Raw genomic sequence first — 21,125 nt, forward strand, 5'->3', positions numbered from 1 at the left:
GAATACGGCAGGCTGGTTGGACCAAAAGTTGATCTATCGTTCAACTTGGTACATTCAGCCTGCCCAGGCACGGTTCGATTCTCAGCCTGTTCCTGCTGAATCTAGTTATATTTTCTATGTTTTTTTGTTTGCCTTACCTTGCAATGATAGGCTCATCTGTTGCAGCTGCAGTTTATAGTGTCATGGCTTATCAATCCCCTATGTCCATGTATTCATTCACCTAGCTTGTCCGCATTTGCTAAAGGGACAGACAATTTCTTGTTCCAAATCACAATCCATGCCTTGCCATAAAAAATGTGGAAGTGATAATGTGATGAAAGACTGCATGGTGAGCTCTTTGTTAACTGTTCTGTCTGGTTGTGTCTGATCCAACTCCTGCAGTTTCTTCACAATTCTTAGACCACAGACAGAGGTCATGCATTAGCCTGTGCAGTGTCATACCACAGTCTTCATGTTTGAACACAAACAGAAACTTCTGACACTGGAATGTGAAGATTTAGGCCTCATTCACATGGGAATACTTAAGTGTACACATGAGCAAAGACCCGTATGTGCCCGCATGGGGTTGCACAGGTGTTCCATGCATCCACATGCAGGGGGTCCCATTCATATCAATTGGGACTCAGAGGCTGTACATACACATCCTGCTCCCAATATGACATACTTATGCCCTGTACACACGATAGGTTAGTCTGATGAAAACGGTCTGATGGATTTTTCCATCAGTTATTCGATGAAGCTGACTGATGATCAGTCGTGCCTACACACCACCTGTTAAAAAACTGATCGTGTCAGAACCTCGGTGATGTAAAACACAACGACGTGCTGAAAAAAAATGAAGTTCAATGCTTCCAAGCATGCGTCAACTTGATTCTGAGTATGCGTGGATTTTTAACCGATGGACGTACCCACAGACGATCGTTTTTTTATCCATCAGATAATTTTAAAACAAGTTTCGTGGTCAAAAGCACATCGTCTGGGGTCAAGACGATGTGCTTTTGACCACGAAACGCGTCGGGAGGATTCCACTATCGCCCCATTTACATGCATGAGCTCTTTTACTTCCAGCCAAATGTAAGTTTGATAGCTGTGAATAAACCACTAATACACTGAGCCAATTGGTTTCGGGATTCCAACATCAGTACAGCCTCCAGCTTGCTCCTGGGGACCCATTCCATCTAAAGATCTACCAACCAGTTGGGCCTACGTTTCCTGCCAAGGATCGTTGTTTGACATCTGTCATATAAAGCCTTGATTGACCTCTTTTGGCATACGCCATCAGTGGTCAACAAGTTCCGGTAAGCCTGCACTTTTTCCGGTGGTGGGATTGCCACGATAAGGAAGTCACACATTTTTTATTTATTCACTTACTCACTTGAAGGTTTTGTGGATTGTGATGAACTTCGCTATGCACATTGGACTGTCACAGTTATGAGTTTTGTTGGACTCTGCTCTCATATCTGATACCACTATAGGTGCATCAGATCACGTGCCAGATTGGCACATTTATCACTCCTCGCACTAGAGGGATTTACACATGTTTTACAATTTGTGTTTAACATTCAATAATGTTATATGTGTTTTAATTTTTTATCACTACACACATTATGGTATTTTGATATTCATTTATGAATTTTAGCGCTACACATATGTATTCTAATAATGTATGTGTAAGCTATACATAACTTTAGCTCACATACCTTTATGTTGCATATCTGAGGGGGAGGTGATCATTGGTGAAGCTACCCTGAGGAAAATCTGCTGGCGCCACGAAATTCGTCGTGGTATGAGGGATGTTCCGCTAGCGTTTAAAGAGTCGTTACTACAAGAAGAAATCGTTCTCTTCCTTCCTTCACTTTCACTGTTCAAAAAGAAAACATTTCAGAATATAACAAATTACTAAATATACCCCACCACCCAGCCAAGCTCATACAAGCATTATCCGAATTAATAGCACATTAGGCATGAATTATAAAATGTTTATATTATATCTGTTAAATTTGTAAATAACATTTTAATTAAAAAAAAACTTGATTCAATCCAATTAGATGAGAGATTCTGTAAGTAGCTTTACCACACATCTACATCTTGGTGGGTAAATCCACTGCCATTTCTGCACAGTTCCCTTTCCATTTATACCACAAGAAAAAAAAATGTATGTGGTGCCTATTAACCTTTCGCACTGCACCAAAATCTGCTGCAGAGTTTTACACATGTAAATACATTAAATGTGATAATTAATCTGCTTAATTTGTAACTCAGACTACATCTCCATACAGTTATCATTGTTGTTTCCTAAAGAAATGGAGGCACACCAAAAAATCACAGTGTAGCTTAAAACTATGCCATGTATCACCAAGCTCCTATTTGTCTATACTAGGCAAATGGCTGTCAAAATAACCATCACATATATTATTTTTAATCAATTACATTAGCCGAGACTAAACATAGGATCCTGAAGCTAAAATCACATCTACAGGTGAAACTCAAAAAAATTGAATATCATGAAAAAGTTTCTTTATTTCACTAATGCAACTTAAAAGGTGAAATTATTATATGAGATAGACTCATTACATGCAAAGCAAGATAGTTCAAGCTGTGATTTGTCATAATTGTGATGATTATGGCTTACAGCTCATGAAAACCCCAAATCCACAAACTCAGAAAATTATAATATTACATGCAATCAATAAAACAAGGATTGTACATAGAACAAGTAGAAGCATGAAAAGTAGAAGCATGCATATGTACTCAGTACTTGGTTTGGGCCCCTTTTGCAGCAATTACTGTCTCAATGCGGCGTGACATGGAAGCTATCAGCCTGTGGCACTGCTGAGGTGTTATGGAAGACCAGGATGCTTCAATAGCGGCCTTCAGCTCTTCTGCATTGTTCGGTCTCATGTCTCTCATCTTTCTCTTAGCAATGACCCATAGATTCTCCATGGGGTTCAGGTTAGGCCAGCAAAATCGCCGGACCTGAACCCCATGGAGAATCTATGGGGCATTGCTAAGAGAAAGATGAGACATGAGATCGAACAATGCAGAAGAGCTGAAGTAATCCCACGGTCGTTGAACCAGGTTTTGGTGCTTTTGGCAGTGTGGGGGAGGTGCCAAGTCCTCCTGGAAAATGAAGTCAGCATCCCCATAGAGCTTGTCTGCGTTAGGAAGCATGAAGTGCTCCAAAATCTCCTGGTAGATGGCTGTGTTGACCCTGGACCTAATGAAGCACAGTGGACCAACACCAGCAGATGACACGGCTCACCAAATCAACACAGACTGTGGAAACTTCACACTGGACTTCAAGCATCTTGCAGTGTGTGCCTTTCCATTCTTTCTCCATACTCCGGGTCCTTGGTTTCCAAATGAGATGCAAAATTTACTCTCATGAGAAAAGAGGACTTTGGACCACTGAGCAACAGACCAGGTCTGTTTTTCTTTAGCTCAGGTAAGAGGCTTCTAATGTCGTTTGTTGTTCAGGAGTGGCTTGACAAGAGGAATACAACATTTGAAGCCCATGTCCAGGATCTGTCTGTGTGTGGTGGCTCCTGATGCACTGACTCCAGCCTCAGTCCACTCCTTGTGAAAGTCCCCAACACTTTTGAATGGCCTTTTCCTGTCAATCCTCTGCAGGCTGCAGTCACCCCTGCTGCTTGTGCACCTTTTTCTTCCACACTTTTCCATTCCACATAACTTTCTATTAATGTGCTTTGATACAGCACTTTGGGAACATCCAACTTCTTTTGCAATTACCTTGAGACTTTCGCTCCTTATGGAGGGTATCAATGATGGTTTTCTGCACAACAGTCAGGTCAGCAGTCTTTCCCATGATTGTGATTCCTACTGAACCAGACTGAAAGACCATTTAAAGGCTCAGGAGCCCCTTTGCAGGTGCTATGGCTCAATTATCTGATTAGAGTGGGACACTGGGGGCCTGATCCACAAAAGGGATACGCCGGCGTATCTACTGATACGCTGTCGTATCCCTGTTTCTATCTATGGAACTGATCCACAGAATCAGTTTCTCATAGATAGGCAGGAGATCCGACATGTGTAAGGGACTTACACTGTCGGATCTTAGGATGCAGTACCGCAGCCGCCGCTGGGGGCATTTCTCGTCGTAATCCAGCGTCGGGTATGCAAATTATCACTTACGGAGATCCACAAAGCTTTTAAGCCTCGTTTTTTCTCTGTAAGTATTAGTTTGCCGTCGCAAAATTAGGGCTGCTTTTACAAAGTGTAAAGTTAGTACACCATGTAAAAGTAGACCCTTCTTTCCCGCGACGCTGTCAATTTTTTTTTTCCGCCGCATCTCTTTTTTTTCCCGACGCAACTTTTTTTACCCCGGCGCGATTCACAAAACTCGGCGTAACGTAATTTCGCGCAATGCACGTCGGGAAAATCGCGTCGGGAGCATGCGCAGTACGTCCGGCGCGGGAGCGCGCCTAATTTAAATGGGACTCGCCCCATTAGATTAGGAACGCCTTGCGCCGGACGGATTTAAGTTACAACGCTCAAAATTTCTAGGTAAGTGCTTTGTGGATCGGGCACTTAGGTAGAGATTTTGCGGCGGTGTAACTTAAATGCCAAAAGTTAAGTTACGGCCGGTTTTTGTGGATCAGGCCCTTTGAGCCTAGAATATTAAAGCACCTTTTCACAATATTCTAATTTTCGGAGATTGTGGATTTAGGGTTTTCATGAGCTGTAAGCCATAATCATCACAATTATGACAAATCACGGCTTTGCATGTAATGAGTCTATCTCATATATTAGTTTCACCTTTTAAGTTGCATTAGTGAAATAAATTTACTTTTGCACGATATTCAAATTTTTCGAGTATCACCTGTATATGCTCAAGTTTAACTGTGAAAGAAGATCACATTTATAAGTAGCATAATCTATTTCACAAAAACATTTCCAGAAAATGTCCACAGCGAAATATAAATGTTTGGTCAAAAAACACTACTATACACCCATAAGGTTCTGGCATATATGGCATGAACCAGAAACGTTAAACTGCCAAGGTAGCTGTAGGTGAAATAGACTTTTTTGAGCTGCTTACTGTCTATTATAATGAAACATAACACATTTTTGTATGCTTTGCTCTTGGCCTTAATGTATTGCAGGCACCAGTTTCCATACACTTTCTTTATTGTTTACTTCCACCTACTAAAACAGTATCATTCTATCCAAGAATATATCTTAACTGTAGAAATTTAGAAGTTCCACAAAATAGATTGCCAGTTACACAAGAGCTTTCCTGAGAAACCACAGCCTGAGACTAAGTGCGATTGCAATTCTGGTCTAGCTAAATTTACACCTACTGTACATATTAAACAAAGAGATAAAAGCAAACATAAATTTTACTTTCGACTTGTGATCTACAGTTGCAAGAAAAAGTATGTGAACCCTTTTGGAATTATATGGATTTCTGCACAAATTGGTCATAAAATGTGATCCGATCTTCATCTAAGTCACAACAATAGACAATCACAGTCTGCTTAAACTAATAACACACAAAGAATTAAATGTTACCATGTTTTTATTGAACACACCATGTAAACATTCATAGTGCAGGTGGAAAAAGTATATGAACCCTTGGATTTAATAACTGGTTGAACCTCCTTTGGCAGCAATAACTTTAACCAAACGTTTCCTGTATTTGTAGATCAGACGTGCACAACGGTCAGGAGTAATTCTTGACCATTCCTCTTTACAGAACTGTTTCAGTTCAGCAATATTCTTGGAATGTCTAGTGTAAATCGCTTTCTTGAGGTCATGCCACAGCATCTCAGTCGGGTTGAGGTCAGGACTCTGACTGGGCCACTGCAGAAGGCGTATTTTCTTCTGTTTAAGCCATTCTGTTGATTTACTTCTATGCTTTGGGTCGTTGTCCTGTTGCAACACCCATCTTCTGTTGAGCTTCAGCTGGTGGACAGATGGCCTTAAGTTCTCCTGCAAAATGTCTTGATAAACTTGGGAATTCATTTTTCGATGATAGCAATCTGTCCAGGCCCTGACGCAGCAAAGCAGCCCCAAACCATGATGCACCCACCACACTTCACAGTTGGGATGAGGTTTTGATGTTGGTGTGCTGTGCCTCTTTCTCCACACATAGTGTTGTGTGTTTCTTCCAAACAACTCAACTCTGGTTTCATCTGTCCACAGAATATTTTGCCAGTACTGCTGTGGAACATCCAGGTGCTCTTGTGCAAACTGTAAACGTGCAGCAATGTTTTTTTTGGACAGCAGTGGCTTCCTCTGTGGTATCCTCCCATGAAATCCATTCTTGTTTAGTGTTTTTACGTATCGTAGATTCGCTAACAGGGATGTTAGCATATGCCAGAGACTTTTGTAAGTCTTTAGCCGACACTCTAGGATTCTTCTTCACCTCATTGAGCAGTCTGTGCTGTGCTCTTGCAATCATCTTTACAGGACGTCCACTCCCAGGAAGAGTAGCAGCAGTGGTGAACTTTCTCCATTTATAGACAATTTGTCTTACCGTGGACTGATGAACAGCAAGGCTTTTGGAGATACTTTTATAACCCTTTCCAGCTTTATGCAAGTCAACAATTCTTAATCGTAAGTCTTATGAGAGCTCTTTGGTGCGAGGCATCATTCACATCAGGCAATGCTTCTTGTGAAAAGCAAACCCAGAACGGGTGTGTGTTTTTATAGGGCAGTGTAGCTGTAACCAATACCTCCAATCTCATTTCATTGATTGGACTCCAGTTGGATGACACCTCACTTCAATTAGCTCTTGGAGATGTCATTAGTCTAGGGGTTCACATACTTTTTCCACCTGCACTATAAATCTTTACATGGTGTGTTCAATAAAAACATGGTAACATTTAATTCTTTGTGTGTTATTAGTTTAAGCAGACTGTGATTGTCTATTGTTGTGACTTAGATGAAGATCAGATCACATTTTATGACCAATTTGTGCAGAAATCCATATCATTCCAAAAGAGTTCACATACTTTTTCTTGCAACTGTATGTGAACTAGGATCTCCATTATTTACGAAGTCCTATTTAAAAAGATTTTCATTCCATGTTGGTAGTTGTAGCATCCAGGATGCAAATATCGAGTATAAAGTATCCATTATGTATTGTCTGCTAAGCAGAGTAGACTATGTCTTACCATGTCTCATCCTGGCCTCTGCCATGTGGTATATTCTCTTGTTGTAAACAGAGACAAAACAGGCCACTTGAGCCATAATTGGGTCTACAGTCTGGTCTTCATGTGCATGCCTCCATACTTCCAATAAAAACTTAAAGTGGTTGTAAACCTTAGACATGAAATATGAACAAAGCACACCCCTCTATAGTATTCTGTCCGCTGCTTCATTACTCTGCTATCGGCATAAATCACTTCTGACAAGTTTTCCTGACACCAAGAGAAAAAAAAAACGTGAGGGATCTCCAGCTGATTGCCAGCCTCAGTACTGTTCCTGTGAGCTGTGTGAAGGGGAGTGTGTCTCCATTTCCTTTCAATAGCCTTTTAGAGCTCTCTCCACCGAACCCTGCAGAGTGTAACTTCAGCTCTCCACCCCTTTTTTTCTGAACTCTCAGACAAGCTTACAAATGCAGCACTTTGAACGAATGTAGAGAAGAGAAGACTGCAGCGGGACAGATACAATTTATGTAGGAAGATTTGTTTCATCTCTATGCATCACCTGAGGATAGTCACTTCACTGGGCATAGGTAAGGGTTTACAACCACGTTAACTGCATCATAAAATTTACTGAACCAAAAACTTAATTCCCATCGAATTTTGTTTTACAGGTTAAATATATTACTATTTATAAGTGCATTGAAGTAGATCTATGGCCTCCCAATAAGAAAATAATGTATGTGCTGTAGCACATTAGCATCTGCACTTACAAGTTTATCTTAAACTTCATACATACAAATACCAGATGTCTTGTCTACAAGTTGTCCAGAACACTGCAGCCAGACTGGTAACAGGTAAAAAAACGTGGGAACCAATCTCCCCGGTCTTGAGGTCCCTCCACTGGCTAGCCGTAAAGGATCGGGTGACATTTAAGACCCTCTGCCTCACCCACAAATGCACACAAGGAATCGCGCCTCAATACTTATGCGAGAAAATAAAACACTACACTCCAAATTGGGCCCTACGATCAACTAATCAGAACCTCCTCCACATCCCCAAGTCCCGCTACAAATCTAAAGGAGAACGAAGATTCGCAGTCCAAGGACCGCGGCTATGGAACGCTCTACCTACAGACATTCGGATGGAAGTAAACCATCGGGCCTTCAGAAAAAAAAACTTAAGACACATCTATTCTGAAGCATGGCCTTGAGGCGATTTAGTTCGCATTTGTAGCGCTATACAAGTTACTCACTCACACAATCGGATTTTCTGCAGACAAAAGCATAGGACTTTTGTCCGAAGGGCGTTGGCCAGAAATTTGTCTTGCATACAAACGGCAAAGAATTGTCGGCCAACAAACATAAAACTACATGGTTTTTCGGCTCTTTAGCGCCACCCTTTGGGCAACTGCTGATGTTGTGTTATGGTTAGCATTGCTTTTGAGCATGCGTGTTTGTACTTTGGAGTTTTGTCCGACGGACTCCTGTACACTCGATCGGATAAGCCGACAACACACATTTGTTGGCGGACAATTTTAAAGCATGCCATCCCACATTTGTTGGCGGAAAATCCGACAACAATTGTCCGATGGAGCATAAAAACGGTTGGATTTTCCAGCAACAGTCTGTCATCACACAATTCCGGTCAGATATTCCGATCGTGTGTATGAGGCTTTAGACTCCTTGCAAAGTCCCATATATACGTGTTCATCTTGCCAGGGAAGTCCATCTAATGTAGCTTTCTATGAAAGGTGTGCACCAATACCATACTGCTGTGAGAAAGAAAGTATGGCTCAAAGCCGCTGTGCACATGCCACCTGGTGACTCCAAAACTATAAACAAGGTGCCGGTCCTCCAAGCTGCCCTGTCGAGCTCAACAGTACAACCATCCAGCAAAAGGGAGCAAAGCTGCACACAGAGTGTTAGCCTAGTGATAAATCATATGAAGATTTGGCGGTGCCCCTCTGATGTGTTTTGTAGATTTCTAAGATTAAGCAAGCAGTGTGAAAGGCATCTGAGGGCCATGGCATATGGAAGGGGACCAGCTAAAAACCGATCTTCACATGATTACTAGGCTGACACTCTGGGCCAGATCCACAAAGAAGTTACGCTGGCGTATCTATTGATACGCCGCGTAACTTCTAGTTTGCTCCAGAGTATCTTTGTTTTGTATCCACAAAACAAGATACGCCTGAAGCTGGGCCAGATCCGACTGGCGTTTGTCTTAGTACGCCGTCGCCGGTGCATATTTACGCTGGCCGCTAGGTGGCGTTTTCTGTCGATTTCCGCATCGAGTATGCAAATTAGCTAGATGTGGCGATCCACGAACGTACGTCCGGCCGGCGCATTTTTTTACGTAGTTTCCGTAAGGCTTTTTTCGGTGTATAGTTACCCCTGCTATATGAGGCGTATCCTATGTTAAGTATGGACGTCGTTCCCGCGTCGAATTTTGAAAATTTTACTTTGTTTGCGTAAGTCGTTCGCGTAGAATGCTTTGCGTAGAATGACGTTCACGTCGTAAGCATTGGCTTGTTGCGGGTTAATTTCGAGCATGCGCACTGGGATACCCCCACGGACGGCGCATGCGTCGTTCAGAAAAAACGTCATTTACGTCGGGTCAAGACGTATTACCATAAAACACGCCTCCATCTCATCCATTTGAATTGCGCGCCCTTACGCCGACACAGTTACACTACGCCGCCGTAACTTACGGCGCGAATTCTTTGAGAATACAGGAAATACGCTGTAAGTTACGGCACTACGCCGGCCGTAAAGAAGCGCCGCGCTTCGTGGATCTGGCCCTCTGTGTGCAATACCACACTGCTCCTGAATCCGGAGCAGCATTGTCACCATCATGAAGGCTTTGTCCGCTTGTACTAGAGTGGGGTAAATATTTCTTGCAGGCGTGTTGCCATCAGCATTGCTACTGCTCAACCACAAGCCCGTTGCCCGTTATTCATCGCCTAGCCACACATATTCCTGCCCACTGCTTTCTGGATTGACAGCACTGCCTTGCACTGAGCTGCAGTGTAGGGAGAGGGATTTGGCTCAATCTGTGAAGGCAATGGAAGTTTTTTTCTACTTTATGAGGCTCGTGCATGGCATAGTAACTGGATTTGGTACTTGTTTAGATTCAGGAGCCTTTAGTTGTACTTTAAATTACCCCCTTTCTGAATAATGACTCAAATCAAGAGTGAGTAAATGGTATCATATAAAATAATAACAGGTTTGGCAATAAAACTGCTGCTTTCAGCAAACATTATTCACAGTTATGTTTCTGAATTCTAAACAAGTCACGTTTAACCTTTTTATATATCTCTGCTAGAATGAAATGTCATTAATGTCACATTATTTTATCCAACTGAGTTTATATATGCCTCTTGAATGTAGAACCTGTCGTTTTCAGTTAGCATGCAAAGGCGGAATTAGAATCAGCTAATAAGGAGATTCACTAAAGAACTGATGCGCGTTGCTAAATGTTGATCTTTTTTTTTTTTTAAAGTTCCGCAAAGCTAAATTGTATTTAAATTCATCAGAAGAAATGTACTGCCATTTCTGAAAAGCAGCCCTTTTAGGATGGGAAAAAATGAAAAAAGTTATGCCGCGTACACATGGTCAAAATTTCCGACAAGAGAAGTTCGATGTAAGCTTTTGGTTGGAATTTCCGACCGTGTGTAGGGCCCATCGGACTTTTTCTGTCGGAATTTCCGACATCAAAAATTTGAGAGCTCTTGCCGAAAAGTTCTTTCCGGAAATTCCTATTGTCTGTTTGCAATTCCGATGCGCAAAAAAAACATGCATGCTCGGAATCAATTCGACGAATGCTCGGAATCATTGAACGCAATTTTTCTTGGCTCGTTGTAGTGTTCTTGACGGTAGGAATTTTGTGTGACCTTGTGTATGCAAGTTTGAGCCAACATTCCGTCGGAAAAAAATCCACGTTTTTCTTGTCGGAATTTCAGATCGTGTGTACGCGGCATTAGCGTTTAAACACTTCAATACTGGGCACTTTCACTCTCTTCCTGCCCAGACCGATTTTTCAGCGCTGTTGCACTTTGAATGACCATTGTGTGGTCATGCAATGCTGTACCCAAACAACATTTTTATCATTTTTTTTTTTTTTTTGAGACAGATAAAGCTTTCTTTTGGTGGTATTTAATCACCACTGAATTTTTTTATTTATAAATTAAAAGACCAAAAAAAAAAAAAGTTTTTCTTAGCTTCGGTTACAAAAAAGTAATTTTTCTCCTTCACTGATGAGCGCTGATGAGGTTGCACTGACAAGCACCGATAGCCGACACTAATACGCAGCCTTTATGGGCACTGATGGGACTGCACTAATAATCAATGCACCGATTATCAGCACAGACCCCCACCCAGTCAGGACGCTCATCGGCTATCCTCTACTCATCTGGAATAGAGGAATGCCAATACCCAGCACTTCCTATTTACACTGTGATCAGCTGTAATAGGACACAGCTTATCACATGGTAAAGAGCCAAAGCCATAGACTCTTTACCGCGATTGGAGATGCGGTGTGTGCAAGCGACACACGGCACCACTGATCGTCACGCTACACACCCCTAGGGGCGCGCACAAGCGGCATGTTGTGAAGGACGTCATATGATAATATGATGCCCTTTTATAACAATTAAACCACTGCCGGCCATCATTTTGCTATAGGCTGGGCGGGAAGGTGTTAAAAGGTTTACCTTTGCTCTATCAGTTATACACATTAATAGATAATAAACACATTTTTGGGAGCCTTTTCTCCAGTTTTTAATCTGTATACCAAAACTGAGCTGTCAGTCATAATATAAGAACCAACGGGAGCTTTCCATCTTGTGGTTTCAGGTAACAGTTGTGATGCTGTTACATCAGATATATCAACATTGCTGGGCTCATATACACAAACTAGAGAGGTTGTTTTTAGAAAACAGTATGACATTTGCTTCTAGCTTACTCCCAGCTTTGCATACCTGTTCTGGCATGTGCGGTATTGTTATTTTACAGCTGCATGTTAAATTCAAAGTTATATTCACTTTCTCTGTCTTTACCAAACTGTAATTATACTATTGATGTTTTGTGGCTTTGGTCTGCAACATAAGTCGGTTTTAACTTGAGAAAGCAAGCTTCCTTTTTGCTTTTTTTCAGAATACGGAACAAACTACACATCAAGGTATCAGTTCACACAGTCTATATTGCGCTTCATGACTTCTGCATATTTGCCACAAACATAAAAAATGATGGAAACTCACAATTTTTATAGTCAAGACAGCACTTTGCAGGCAATCATAATTCACCTTTTCCCTGCTATGATCTCAAATAAACTGAAATGTTACTATGTGCTGTTATATTATCATTGGCCTTTTCAGAGGTTTGATATACAACCCAGAAGGCTACAGCACCTCATTTAGAAGGGTTGATTGAATGGCTATGCTGTGCTTTCTTCAAGTTTACCATATTTTATATAAAAAGATAGACATACCACAAGTAAACTGTAAAAATTTAAGTTTACAGACCAGATGACAAAGTTGCACTATATTATCAGATAAAATGACTATCATTCTAAAGCTCAATGACTAGAACGTATTTAATAACATAATGTTTCTGACATGCTGCATGAGTTCAATGGGGCTAAGGCTTGATTCACACTACTGTGATGTGACTTTGATGCAATTTACAGTATGATTAGGTGGTGCGACTTTAATAAGACTTTGCCTATTCTATGGGGCCAAGTGGCACTGTAAATTGCACCAAATTAGTGCAAGTACCTTTTGCAAAATCGAATAATCACATTGATTCGAACGGGCATTACTGAAAACAATAATAATTCCCGTGTCAAGCAATTCTGTGCGACTCAAGTCACATCAGAAGTTGCACTAGTGTGAACCAGGCCTTAAAGTGTTTTGCTGCCGTACTCAGTGTCCGATGCATCTCACTGCAGCGTCCAATAATAGTCAGCCTGAGCATTTCAGTTGCCCCGATACAATTTCACCCTGTATGTCAAGAAAATTCTCAATGACACCCTCAAATGCTTTCCAGGCAATTTTCTGTGGCTCCACTAACAGATCTTTGAACCGCTTCTCATTGATGATGTAACTGATCTGTGGATCAAGAAAAATTTCCTTCATCACTTGACGACTAAGCTATACCCGAATGACAGCTACAGTGCGGGCAGGCTAGCCCTAAGAGGGCATCATATGACGGCCTCCAATGTTGGTGCCCGCCAAGGGGTGCGGGCGGCGCGCTCTGTAAACGATGATTACATATTGAGGTAAAGAGCCAATCAGCGGCTCTTTACCACGTGATCAGCTGTGTCCAATCACAGCTGATCAAGGATGTAAATAGAAGCTGGTGATCTGCACTCATGAGAGGAGAGAGGAGCACGATAAGCAGCTTATTTAAAGGGGAAATGCACACTGATAATCAGGGCACTGATTATCAGTGCAGTCTCGACAGTGCCCACTAGTGCTGCCAATCAGCGCCTCCTCATCAGTTTCACCTATCAGTGCTCATCAGTGCAGCCTATTATAACCCATGTCAGACAAACCTTTACAACCCCTTTAAAGTCCCAAAGACTTTAGGGCAGTGGTTCTCAACTCCTGTCCTCAGAACCCACTAACAGGCCAGGTTTGCAAGATAACTGAAATACTGAGGTGTACTTACTTTTTTGCATGACTGCATTTACATTGTTCTTCCATAACAGTAAGTGCAGATGCAGATGAGTCATGACTATAATGTAGAAATAACATCAGTACACACAACATACGCATTGACTGCTGGTGAAAAGATGCATTCCGATTGCTGCTGCCATTGTAGTTTTGCCTCCCAATCCTTACCAATTAGTCTTGTGTTAACCCACATAAATATTAGAGAATACCAAAAAATAAAAACGTCTGTGTATCTCAGTCTATGTAGCATATGTTATGCACACCATATCGCCTTCAACTATTCAATTTTATTATATATTAGCACACAAAAAAAAAAAATAGCACAGCAATTTAACGTTCTGATGTTTTGCCATTTAATGTTCCAAGTGCCTGTACACACTACAATGGACACTTTAAATAGGTTGTAAACCACACTGCTGGCTTTTCTGACAAAGGAGATCAACAGGCAGTAATATTACTAAACCCCATCAATTAGGTATTTATACAACAGCTTACATGGAGTCTGTGAAAGTTTTTCTCACTATTAAAGCAGTTGTAAACCCTTACATATACCCAGTAAAGGGACTATCCTTGGGTGATACACAGGGATGAAACAAATCCTCCTACATAAATTGTATCGGTTTATCTGCATCCATTAAAAGTGCTGCATTTATAAGCTTGCCTGAGAGTTCAGAAAAAAGGGGGAGGAGAGCTGAAGTCGCACTCTGCAGAGCTGATTGGAGGGAGGGGGCAAACCCCCCTCCTCACAGTACACAAAAAGCTGAGGCTGTCAATCTGCTGGAGGCCCCCCATTTTTCTCTTAGTGTTAGGAACACTTGTCAGAGTGGTTTTAATTGAAACCAGTACACACATTAGAAGGATATGCATTGTTCATATTTCATGTCTGAGGTTTACAGCCACTTTAAGTAACTGTATACTATCAATGTAAACCAGCAGTAAAGCATTAATCAGAGATGTAACAACCAATATCTGAACAGTTAAACTAGTGGTCTGGAATGGGTCTCTTAGACCATGTCTCACTATTGCTTATCCTTTTCCCCAGTTTACCAATCAGAAGCTAGAAGAGCTTTTCATGCCCATATATTTGGAACATTGTATGAAGCATGTATTACATGCAGTTAGGGGACTGCCATAGTTTTCTGGTTCATGCCAGTAGTTTAGCTATACGTTTGATGTGCAATCAGAAATAAATATACTGTATACAATATCAACTACTCACACTATCCAGCAAAAAAAACAACTATGCTACCAATCAACGTATGTAACCCACTACAGTCAGAATCTAGAGAGCAGCTCAAAAGGGTCCCACGTTGAAGCATGCACTATGTAGCTTCCTCTCCCTGCTGCCTGTATCACTTTTCACATTCAATCCACAAAAGCAGGGCTCGAATCAGATTGGCATTTGTGGAAAATACCCTAGTAATGATTTTTTTTTACATCAGGTTTGTATGTGGGGTAGAAAGGACCATGTAGCGAGTCACAAACATACATTGTAACCCAACTAGATTACTAACAAAAAGGTTGGGCTTGTGCTCTTCAATGATGCCAACTATAGTAATGAGCAGATAGTCTGTGTCCCCAGTATGCATCCAGGGTTTAAGGTTTAGTTTGGACTTGAATGTACCTTTAACACATTTGTTAAAAAAAAAAACATTTTAACTTACAAATCTCTGCATGATAACAGTTGCCATTTTAGTGATATGAAGGAGGTAGGAACATTTCTACCAGATCATAAACAATGTAAGGAAGGCCACTTCTACTGGCCAACAAATATCTGATGTGAACGGTACACATTGTTTTATTGTTCATAACTGCTTGCCATGATCTCTAAACAGCCCACAAATGAATAAGAGCTTTGTTGATGGCCATTTGTTCCCTTTTAAGCAGATTTTACAAAATCTATTTAAAGCCAAGTCCTGGTCAAATGAATGATGTCAGGAGCATCTCAAACTGAAGACATTGACACAAGCTTAAAGCCCTCAATAGTGTTACCAATAACATTTTTCTCTCCTAGCATAGCTTCATTTACAATGATAAAACTCTGTGCATGCAGGTAGTACCATAGCCCTCACCTTTGAAGGACAAACACAATTAGTATTAGAGAACAATAAGGAAGAGTTCAGAACCTGCACATTTAATACCACACATACAATAGCCCGCATTACAGCATTTTACTTACCATACTTATACTGTAGGGGTAAAAACACATGTTCATATACATAACAATTCTATTCAGGATTGTGCCATGCAAGATTTAACATATTTATTAGTATTGTTGTAGACAGACAAATGTGATGGTATAATGTTCACTCTATAGAAAGGTGTCACACCAGCGCCATGTACAACCTAGTACACCTGCAAAGCCCTATTGCAGCTATAATGGCCTATTTACGAATGCTGGAATGGATACTCTGCTGTTTTTTTTTTCTTTTTTTGGTGGGTGGGACAATATTGGTTCCTAAAGGTATACCAAATGGCCAATTTATAAAGATGGTTAAAAATTTTGCATTTTTATTTTATTTTTCTGTAGGGTTTTCGTTACGTTTTCTCTTGCTTTGGCTGCAAAGTGCTGTTTAATGCACAAGTCTACTTTTAATGATTGTTTTTCACTTAAAGCTGAACTCTAGGAATGATTTCAATTGCATATTTAATTGGTCCACCTTGGCACAGTGTAAGTATGCATATCTCATACCCAATGGGCTGTGCTGAAAAGCACTGTAGTAGATTCCTCTACTGCTGGTTAAGTGAAAGAAACTAACCATGTATGGCCTTAAGTATGCAATACAGATCTCACTCCTATAGTTCAGCTTTAACTTTTAAAACAGCAAACTTCCACTGAAGGGTGAAGAATTATTTAGCCGCAACTTTGACAGTTGTATAACAAAATATTTTTTTTGCGCATTTATAAAGACACTCTTGTGATTGTGAAAACAGTCATGATTAATGGTACACCAAGAGCTATGTTTCTCAACACTTCTCCTGTGCTTTCATTACTCCATATATCACTCATTAGATTCACTTTTGAATTTTACAATGCAAATTAATCATGGGGGAAACTACAGACACTGCAGTCAACACAGAGATTTTAGTGACACAAATGTCAGCCAATAGGGTGCAAGAAGGGGGGCAATGCCCTAGCACAGTGATGGCGAACCTTGGCACCCCAGATGTTTTGGAACTACATTTCCCATGATGCTCAACTACACTGCAGAATACATGAGCATCATGGGAAATGTAGTTCCAAAACATCTTGGGTGCCAAGGTTCGCCATCACTGCCCTAGCATTTGATTACATTACCCTTATTCATACTGTCCCAGAGCACAATAATGCACCGAAAATTACAATATTATTTTTCTGCAATAAGTCCTGTCTGCTGCCTGAACAACTGTATTATTATGCTGGTTCTTTTTTTTTTAAACAGTCACCTTCAGAAAGCTACATAACTGATATATACACCTCTATCTATCTATCTATCTATCTATCTATCTATCTATCTATCTATCTATCTATCTATCTATCTATCTATCTATCCATCCATCTATCCATCCATCTATCTATCTCTATCCAGAGCTTTTTTCTCATAAAATAGGTGCAGGAACTCAACCATGATCCCGTTCAGATTTCACAAACAGTATAAGGGTCTTAAAGGGGCATTAAATACCAGGATTGCATTACATACAGAATGCAGAGTTCAGGGGGGTTACACACAGAGTGCAGAGCTGTCACTTGTAAACACAGAGACCAGACTTCTGTGTTTACAAGTGATTGTGGTGAGCAGGCACCAAAGGGTCTGAGCCAGAGGTGGTGGAATTGAGTTCCTCCAAGTTCCCCCTGAAAAAAAACCCTGTCTCCATCTATCTATCTATATACTGTATTTATTGGCGTATAACACTCACTTTTTTACCCTGAAAATAGAGCGTAAACTGTGCCTGCGTGTTATACGCAGGGGGCTTTGGAATGTTTTTTTCCTAAAACTTCCCTCTTAAAGTTAAGGTGCGTGTTATACGCCAGTGCGTGTTATACGTCGATAAATACGGGTATATACACACACATACACAGAATGCTGTTCAACTTAAAAACCCCTCTCATATAGAAAATGTTGTACATACTGTATATAATTAGTCTTTTATTCTGACAACAGCACAATTGAAAAGTGCTGGTGTGACACCATTACCAAATCCCCTAAAACGTGCCAAGCTGCTGCTGTTTGTGTTGAACATTTTACCATTTAAGAGTGCAATTACAGAAATTACTGGGTAACAGACAAGTACAATTAACATGCAGACTGCCTCCCATGGTAGTCCAAGATTGGTTAATCCAGCAGGGCAAGTAAGCCGCCAACCAGACATAGAATTAGAGTAGGAGGCGTACGAGAGGCAGCTTTATCAGGTCTCACCTCTTGGGAGCATCTCTCTCAGATTGGGGGGGAGTTCTCCCTGAACCTTGGTAAAGATTTTTCAGGAAAGAAGGGGCAGTGAAGGATGAGGGGAGACTGGAAAACGAAGGTTCACTCTCAGTGCGGACACGCCGAAGAATAGGAATGGGGCTAAGTTTCAGCAACAGAAAACAATATTAGCAGTTGTTTCTTAAAAAATATCTAAACAGGGAAAAGCAGGAAAAACTATACGTGACTAAACAGTACCATAAAATAAAACATCTACACAGAAGCATTTATACAGCTCTGTATCAAACTGCTTATTACAATTTATGTGCATAATAATATTAATTTCTTTAGGGATCAGCAAGTCACATCAAACTAAAAAGGTGTGAAAAGCAGGATAACATATTTGGAATAGGCTCATAATGAATGAGGTTGTTCCACATCTTGAACGGTTTATGTAAGCCATTTCGATTTATACCACCGTGTAATAAAGTTGTTTTAGTAAATGGATGCCAGCTGATTCTGTAGAAAACAAACTAGAACAGCTTGAATAATACAGAGAGGGCTAGTTCTTAAAGACTGTGGGGTTGATTTACTAAAGGCAAATCCACTTTGCACTACAAGTGCACTGCAACTCGCTTAAAATCTGAGGGGAAATGAGGGAAAGCTCTGCTGATTTTATCATCCAATCATGTACAAGCAAAAATGCATTTTTTTTTTTATTTTCCCTGCATGTCCCTCTCGGATCTACAGCGACTGCACTCCCAAGTGCACTTGTAGTGCAAAGTGAATTTGCCTTTAGAAAATAAACCCCCCTGTATAGCCAAAAACCCATCGGGTTACTTTTTTTTTGTCTTTGAACCATTAGGGGGATCTCCCCTCATTTCCTGTCCCAGGGACACAATAGGAAATTAGAAAAAAAACTCCCAAAATGAGGGGGCAGTTGTCTCCAAAGTGATGTCCTCATAAAAGATTTCCCTACAGCTCTAGTTCTGGTGACAACTGTATACGTTTGGATTTTGCCTCACTTTCTGTTTTGGTACAAATATAAAGGCAAATCTTCCCAAAAGAGTCATGGACAACTATAAAAACTTGCATAACTACAAATAAAATGTACATATATGAACGTAATACTATCCATTCCTGTAGAGAAATGTGGATACTTGGCACTGTGGGTAACTATGCTTGCAGTTCATTGTGGTTTAATTGCAGCCATGTTTAATCTAAGAAAGCCTATAGCCTATAGAGGATTATTTTATGTTTTGTTCAACCAGCGAGTTGAACGAATAAAATTACTTGATTCCCCCTTCCACACATTTGAGGTGTATGGGGAAATCCTGCCCGCTGAGCCTTTGTATACTGAGAGCAGGAAGATTTCCCTGCTCTCAGAATACAGAATCAACCTGTATCTTGTTTTGGTCCATTTAATAAAACTTTTTTGTACTTTTCTGAGTTTGGCCTTTAAAGTCCCATTTTTTGGGGGTATTCCCTTGTCTCAATCCAGAATACACATATCAGCACTGCTGGCTAAAGCCGGCGGTGCTTATCAAGCATTTATTTTTCAATAGGGTGGTTGTAGATCAACATCTATACAACCACCTTGCCCATGGATTAAAATTTTGCCGATCCTTGTTAAATTAGCCAAATTTAAATCCATATATGGCTGGCTTTAGACAGTTATTTTTTTAGGTATCAAGTAGTTCTTGAGTGGTTTTTATATATTCCCATTTACCTGCCCTTACATTGTTTGTTCTTAAATACGTGTCAAGGGTAGTGTTTCCTAGAGTGTGGCATGTGTACCACTGGGGTCGATAAGATACTGTAGGGCTTAAAGGTGTTGTAAAGGCAGAAGGTTTTTTATCTTAAAACATTCTATGCATTAAGATAAAAAAAAAACTTCTGTGTGTAGCAGCATCCCCAAATTACTTACCAGAGCCCCATCGCTCTCCAGCGATGTCCACGAGTGTCTTACCTGTCCGGGACTCTCCTTCTGATTGGCTAAGACACAGCAGCAGCACTTTTGGCTCCTGCAGCTGTCAATCAAAGTCAGTTAGCCAATCAGGGGGGAGAGGGGGCGGAGCTCCAAGTCTGAATGTACACACGGAGCTTTGACTCGGCTCAGGTGCCCCCATAGCAAGCTGCTGACTGTGGGGGCACTCTACAAGAGGGAGGGGCCAGGAGCAGCAAAGAGGGACCCGAGGAAAGGAGGACCTGGGCTGCTCTGTGCAAAACCAACTGCAGAGGAAAGTATAACATGTTTATTATTAGAAATAAATGAATTGGAGGCTTTACAATTACAATTACTTTAAGGTTTCTATGCATGGCTGACTACTCCAGAGTAAGATACTAATGGCAACTACCACAGTAAGGATAGTGAAATAGTCTGCATGGAATTTCTGGTATTCCACCGGACATTTTGGAGACAAAAAGGTGCCAATTGGCTCCTAAGCAGTACTGATAAGTAGGACATGCTGTCATTGTTAATAGCCTGGTTACTACATATCATTTGGGAAACAATGATCTAGAGTGAAAGGATAAAGATTCAGCTTTATATCCTTGATGCTATAAAATAAAATGCTAATTCATTAAAAAAAATACAATATAATTTAAAAGTCTTCTAAAAACTGTTTTGCAGAATTTTAAATAATAATATATCATTTATTGTTGCGCATCCTACAAAATTACGTCATCAGCCTTAACAGTGACAGTATACTCCTTTACAGGACAGCAGGTCCAAGTGCATAAGAAATTATCCCTTTAACATCTGCTTTACATAAAATAGATATACTTTTTATTCTTGGTTTGAGCACAGCTTGTAGTGGTTAGGCAACTATTGGGCCATAAAGATAAGCTTATTTAAGGGGATGCTCAATAATGCAGAGAGATTTTCCAACTTGTAAAAGGTCTGTGTTCCATCTCCAATTCCTACTAAAGAAATGATCTTGTTCCCGCATGTGA

At 40.7% G+C, this 21,125-nt stretch overlaps 1 protein-coding gene across 4 annotated transcripts in view; it reads right to left on the reverse strand.

The window, feature by feature from the left end:
• TBC1D4 (TBC1 domain family member 4) overlaps positions 1-21,125 on the reverse strand; it is a 198,951-nt gene that overhangs the window by 25,875 nt on the left and 151,951 nt on the right. For 2 of the 4 annotated variants that reach the window (XM_040341377.1, XM_040341376.1), the window contains exons 11-12: positions 18,183-18,332; positions 1,701-1,861 (exon numbers count right to left, since the gene is read on the reverse strand). In XM_040341377.1, coding sequence (XP_040197311.1) covers positions 1,701-1,861; positions 18,183-18,332 — 311 coding nt within the window. The remainder of the gene's footprint in view (positions 1-1,700; positions 1,862-18,182; positions 18,333-21,125) is intronic. The other 2 variants (XM_040341378.1, XM_040341380.1) reach the window with 1 other exon arrangement.

This window comes from Rana temporaria, chromosome 2 (assembly GCF_905171775.1).
Source record: "Rana temporaria chromosome 2, aRanTem1.1, whole genome shotgun sequence".
Lineage (NCBI taxonomy): Eukaryota > Metazoa > Chordata > Amphibia > Anura > Ranidae > Rana > Rana temporaria.